This window comes from Cynara cardunculus (assembly GCF_001531365.2).
Source record: "Cynara cardunculus var. scolymus isolate 2C chromosome LG 7, CcrdV1, whole genome shotgun sequence".
NCBI lineage: Eukaryota > Viridiplantae > Streptophyta > Magnoliopsida > Asterales > Asteraceae > Cynara > Cynara cardunculus.
Genome location: NC_037534.1, coordinates 5,958,197 through 5,964,625, shown reverse-complemented (window position 1 = coordinate 5,964,625; position 6,429 = coordinate 5,958,197). Strand labels below are relative to the sequence as shown.

General features: G+C 35.9%; 1 protein-coding gene across 1 annotated transcript; it reads left to right on the top strand.

The window, feature by feature from the left end:
- The first annotated feature begins 276 nt into the window (after window positions 1–276).
- Window positions 277–5,881, top strand: LOC112515126 (auxin-responsive protein IAA9-like). The gene is made up of 6 exons (XM_025121794.1): window positions 277–457; window positions 1,904–2,581; window positions 2,900–3,126; window positions 3,373–3,514; window positions 5,295–5,356; window positions 5,543–5,881. The coding sequence occupies exons 2-6, from the start codon at window positions 1,935–1,937 to the stop codon at window positions 5,578–5,580; spliced, it is 1,116 nt and encodes a 371-aa protein (XP_024977562.1). The 5' UTR covers window positions 277–457; window positions 1,904–1,934; the 3' UTR covers window positions 5,581–5,881.
- Window positions 5,882–6,429: the final 548 nt, after the last annotated feature.

Below are 6,429 nucleotides of genomic sequence, written 5' to 3'. Positions count from 1 at the left end.
CCATGTGAAATTAATTAAGGTTAACGATAGTCAATTTTTTTTCAAATACTTAATAACTTTTTTTTTATAAAATTTGCAAAAAAATAATTATTTTTAAATATATTCCTAATGCAAAAAATTGTATTTCAAGGATGAAAGTTTAAAGTTATTCTTTTTTCTCTAAAATTTACACTTTACCCCCTATAAAACAAACACCTTTTCACTTTCTTTATTTTGTACTCAATTTATTACATAAAATCCGACTTTCACGGCACACAGCTCACAGACCTTTTGTTTGCTTTCTGCTTAATGGAGGGACCTTAAAATCCTCTCTCTCTCTCTCTCTCAAATTATATTTCTCTCTCCTCATCTAGTTTCTTCTGCGCTTAATTGGACTTCTTCCTTCGAAGATTATTGTTGTCAATCCGATCTTCGTTTCTCCGGTGTTGTTTGACTGATAATTTTCCATCGATTTTAGGTATGTGCTTCGAATTTTGTTCAACCATCGTTTTTTTTAGTTTTCAGCTTAGTAGTTCTTCAAATCGGAGTTTTTCAAGGCTGAGATCTGGATTTTGGTTTACTTCCAGTGATGTCCGTGTGGTTTTTTTCAAAATCCTATAGCTGTTTTTCAATAAAATATGAATGTGTTTATGTTGCTGGTTGATGTATACATTTTTTTTGGGTGTGGATTTGCTTTTGAGGTCTAGAGCTGCTTGCATGAGGTAAAAGGCGATGGATAGCAGATTGGATAGAGCATTATAGTTTTACTTTTAAGTTCGAATTTTCTGTTTATTTTTATGAAATTTTGCTTCTAGTTTTTGTTGTGGATGTAAGTGAGAAGATATAGTGTTGGAGGTTTTCTGTCTATCTAGATATCGTTTCCGGTCTTTTAACAAATTGAAGGAGAAGATGTCTTTTGGTTTGCTTTTTTGGAGGATTGATCTTGAAATCGTTTTCTTTTCGGTCATGTAATTGAGCATAATTTTATGAATTAGGGCTTCGATATGTGATTCTCAAGGCGCATGCTGATCTCGCGGAGTGGTTTTTAGCTGTTGATGTTAGTCAACTGACAGCTTTATTTTTGGGGATATTCATATGCATACTAAGGATTTTTTAAGAATTTTCGTTTTCTTATCGATCCCTTGCTTTTTCCGGAGGTCCGATATAGAATTTACCAGGATATCTTTTAATTCCTTTTCTTTTTGGGCTTGTTAATTACATTTTGACCAAGCTTTTGATGCGTGTATGATCGCTGGCTCTCAAAAGTAAAAGTTACTGGCCTAGTCACACAATCACACACGAAAAGCATTTCATTGTTACATTAGCTGTTTGATAATCCCAATATTTCAGGCTCCTTCTGAAATCACTTGTAACCTGTAAGCATCGTTGCTATTTTTATAAGAATAGGCAGATGTCTGAGGTTTTATTATAGTGGAATCAGTACGATCAATTTAACTCGCTTATATCCAAAACACTTAATGGGTGAAGATTTCTTTAAGTTATTCCGGGTTCAGATGGAAATTTAAAAATAAATGAACAGAAAATAATCTGCTATCCATAGCTTTTACTTCATGCATGCAGCTCTAGACAACAAAAAAAATCAACAAAAGCTAATCCACACCTAATAATTATATAGCAAACAGCAACATAAACACACATTCATACTTTATTGAAAAATAGCAATAGGATTTTGAAAAGAAAAAAATAATCCACACGGACATCACTCAAACAAGACCAAAATCCAGATCCCAGCCTTGAAAAAGCTCCAATTTGTAGAACTAATAAGCTGAACAAAAACAAATGTTAAAAGTGCTTTTGTAATCCCTGACCTCCTCCTGGATCATGCTATATGCTTTCCAGTCAATATTATATCAGTGTGTTTTTGGTAGGTAATTTATTATATTGACGGTTCTTATTCAAACAGATTAACAAGAAATCTAGAAGTCTTGGATCTGATGTCTCCGCCGCTCTTAGGTGTTGAAGGGGATGGACAGGGAACCGTCTCCTTACTGAATTCAGCTTCCTCTATGGAATCGATTTTTCAAAAGAGCCCTGGATTAACGGAGCGAAATTATCTGGGATTATCAGACTGTTCCTCGGTGGATAGCTCTGCTGTTTCCAGCATCTCAGAGGTGAAAAGAAACAATCTAAACCTTAAAGCTACTGAATTGAGGCTTGGTCTTCCAGGATCTCAATCCCCTGAGCGGGACCCAGAAGTTAATCTGGCAACCTCTGAGAGTCTTGATGAGAAACCCTTATTTCCGTTGCTTCCTTCCAAGGATGGAATTTGCTCAGCTTCACAGAAAATTGTTGTTTCTGGAAATAAACGAGGATTCTCCGACACCATTGATGGTTACTCAGAAACCAAAGGGTTTTCTGAAGGGAATTGGATGTTTGGTTCGTCTGGGACCGATTCTGATGCTTCAAAATCTTTGGTCCAAGGAAAATTTGCTAGCAATGCAAATGTAAATGGTATGATATCATCAGGAGCTCAGCCTGCTTCTATTAAAGATGCAACATCTAAGATGGCACCGGAACAAGCTCATGCAACATATGGGACTAGTCTTAACAAAGTGAACAGTTCTAATCCTCCTGCTGCCAAGTAAGTGCAATTGAGAAATCCATTTTCTTGTATGTGCTTAGAAGGGGTATTTAGCTTAATAATCTTTTGTCAGTTTTTTTAAATCCATGACCTTCTAATAAGTTTTGAGGACGCCTCTGCCGAATACAAGAATGCCCGGAAACCTGTCATCAGGTTCTGGTTTAAAAAAATATGTCAGAAGGTTTTTTTTAGTTAAATAAACTGTGCTTAGAAGGTGGCTGCAGTAGCAGCTGGGAAGGAGGAAAATTTGATACTTATTTCCAACCTTTTTGTTGATATTGATGATTTCATTTGGCTTGCTGCCAATCTTCTTTGCAGGGCACAGGTAGTTGGTTGGCCTCCAGTTAGATCTTTTCGCAAGAACATCCTTGCTACAAATTCAAAGAACAATGACGAAGTGGATGGAAAACCTGGTCCTGGTGCTCTATTTGTCAAGGTTAGCATGGATGGGGCTCCTTATCTGAGGAAAGTTGATCTAAGGAGTTACACCACTTACCAAGAACTTTCGTTAGCCCTAGAGAAAATGTTTAGCTGTTTCACTATTGGTGAGTTGTTTTTGTATTAAACCTGCATTTGCACTTTACTATCATAACTAGCATTATGGATGTCGGTTTAAGGACTTCTGTTGTGTTGCTGTTGTGTTTTTATATTGAAGTATATATTATTTATATACGGCAAATGCAAGAACTCACACACCCTCCTCACCTTTTGGTGAGGGTTGAACCCCTGACCTCTTGGGGGGCCAAAGGCCCTTTGTTTCAAGGGCTTACTTTTTCATCTTCACAATGTAGGTCAGTGCGGATCACAAGGTGCTCCAGGAAGGGAAAGTCTCAGTGAGAGCAAGTTGAGGGATCTCTTGCATGGTTCAGAGTATGTGCTTACATATGAGGATAAGGATGGTGACTGGATGCTCGTTGGAGATGTTCCCTGGGAGTAAGTATCAAACAACCCTATTTCTTCACTTACGTTACGTCAATTTTTAACTTTTCGGTAATTATAAGGCCACCCAACTCAAGTATTTGGCTTAACAATGCTATATCTTTTTGCCGTTTTCACGTGATGGAGCCCGGCTAATGCATGACCAAACATGATGGTAGCAGCCTATGCCTATCTAGAGTAGGATGAGTGTAAGCTCTGTATAAGGGGTCTGTATAAGGCTTGGGCCTTCCGGGCTTTTCCACATAGGTCTCTGGTTAGTCCCTCCAAGGTCATTGTGGGTTTTCCTGGCTGATCTCCAAGTCCCCATGGGGTATGTCGAGGTGAACAAGCTGGCCCTGACATCCATGTTTAATAAAAAGAAAGAAAATCCAAAACATGTCAATCCTGGATTCCAATAGTTAATACTCAATTCAGCAAAATCTTTGATTCATCAATTCACAAGATACGAATTCGAATTCTGTATAACATTACATATAAAGTAATCTGACAAACACACATACTAAAATTCCTGTAAACCCTAAAACCATAGAACATACCACCACAGATGATAATCTTTTTGAGGGAATGTTTGGTATTTTTTGAGTTTCATAAGAAGTGTTGGATTTTTTAATTTATTTAGGTTCAAAGACTAATAATTTGCCCGCTTAAAGATATGTTTTATTGCTGTTGACATTTTTGCTTTTTAATCTTGCCAGTCACATTGCATGATAAAGGATTATAACTGGAAACAAACCAAACCTTTAGGATATTCAGAGTTAGCTGTTAACGTCATCTTAATTTTTTTTTAATGGGTTTAATAGATATACCTTGTTGTTTTGGTTTGTATCATTAACTGTTCTAAAACATGACGAAAATACTCGTTTACTTTGTTTTATCAATGCAGTGGTGAACTGGAAAAATTAGTTCCCAATTTGTAATAAAATTGGAGTGTGAGTTTTTGCAGTTTGGAGTTGTTTTGTATATTTTAGTTCGTTTTCATTAACCAGTCCTCTTATATTCTAATCAACAGTCGAGGAAATTGAAATGGAAATGGCAGACGAAATAGAAGCATCCAAACAACAAAATCATCTAAAATCATATTAACCGTAAACCAATATCATATTTGCTATATATTTTGGCCTGTTAAAGAATTGTATATAAAGTTATATATTAATTAATTATTCCCAAAAGCCTTGCTTAACTTAAAGAATTATCTCTGACAAATCAAATACAGGTGTTGATTATACCAAATATACAATATTCTTATGATCCATCTAATCTGAATTTGGGTACTCCATATTCAATTGTATTTATATATTGCCTCCGTTTTTGTTTTGCTTGGTTCTTGAGATGATTGTCAGTCAGAGTACTTGACATGTTCTCCTGTTTGATGCATACAAGTCATGTATACAATCTGTGACAATTAAATGTGGAACTTCATTTTCCTATTTGATGTACAAGGAAAAGGGTAGATAGATATGAAGTCTTCCTGTACAGCTTATACTAATGCTTCTGAATTCTGATAGCTAATTTACTTGCTCTTTAAGCTTTCTTTATTATTATTTAAAAATGTTTATAAACGGCAAACTGACCCACACAATCGTGAGGTTTGAACCCTTGAGCTCCAAGAAAGCTGGGATATGCCAATAATTCAGATACTGTTCTATTATCGACTTTTTGTGATAGTTAATTTGACTACCCGTTTTCAGTGATTCAGTTTTTCAACTTTTGAGGATCAACTCCGATTCTAATTATACTATTTTGTTGATTTGTAATTTCATCATCCTTGTTACAGTATGTTTATCGGTTCTTGCAAGAGGCTGAAAATTATGAAGGGCTCTGATGCTATTGGTTTAGGTATGCATTCTATTTAAAGTTTCTTTTTACTGTTTTACGTCAGGTCTGTATATATCTTATCCCCAATCCCCACCCTCTGGGTGGCATATATACTTGTCTCGTTTGGTTTGTAGTTCAGTGTCAAATTACCAAATACCATTCGATAGAATAGAGATATAAATCGGTGTGTTTAATTGTGATGCACAGCTCCAAGGGCCATGGAAAAATCAAAGAACCGAAATTAGCTTCTTGTGGCAGAGGAAAATAACTGCATAGTTCTCCGGAAACCAACCGACCGACTTGCAGTTAGGTTTTGCTGCCTTGTTGTTATGTTTTGATATGGGAAAGAAGTCTATGAAATGAAATAGTAAGTAAGAGAAAAATGTCTGGCTGCAAGTTTCTACTTCTAATATATGTTGGTTATAGGAAACCCCCTTTGTTTTCAACAACTACTGCTCTTTTTCTTTGTATTTGATGGATGTGTGTGATTTGAGAACCATTGTCTTCTTGTAGTCAAGTAATGATGATATTATTGTCTTGTATGAATTATATGAATGATTTGGAGTTTGGATCTCTTAGAAAGTTGAGGGACTGAACATGGAAAAAGAAAGAAAGAAAGGGGTTAGTTTGGAAAAAATGATGAAAGTAGGAGGAGTGTTGGTAAAAAATATTAGATGAAGTTGAAAATTCCTGATGGAAGAACAGAGGGGTGTTTGTGCAGAAGGGGTAGCAGTGTGACAGGGTCCATCATAGCATAGCCATAGGGTCATAAAATAATACATTTTTTTAAATTAAATTTTTAGTATGCTTTGGCTGGGAGAAAGAGGTACATAAGGTACAACTCATGATGCATGAGGTACAAGTAGGAAGAACACAGGTGTGATTGTGACTTTACATTGGAATAGTCCATATCCCTCTGTTTAACATTTTATGCTTCTCCCTAGGTAACAAAATCAACCTCACAAATCGCAATCACCTCAACAAAATTTTCTCAATATCCAACGGATGTTGCTAGTATGGCCCAATACCACAAAATAGAATAGAGGCCACTATTTTACGTTTGATAGGGTTTTTTTATATCTGTTCTGGCATGT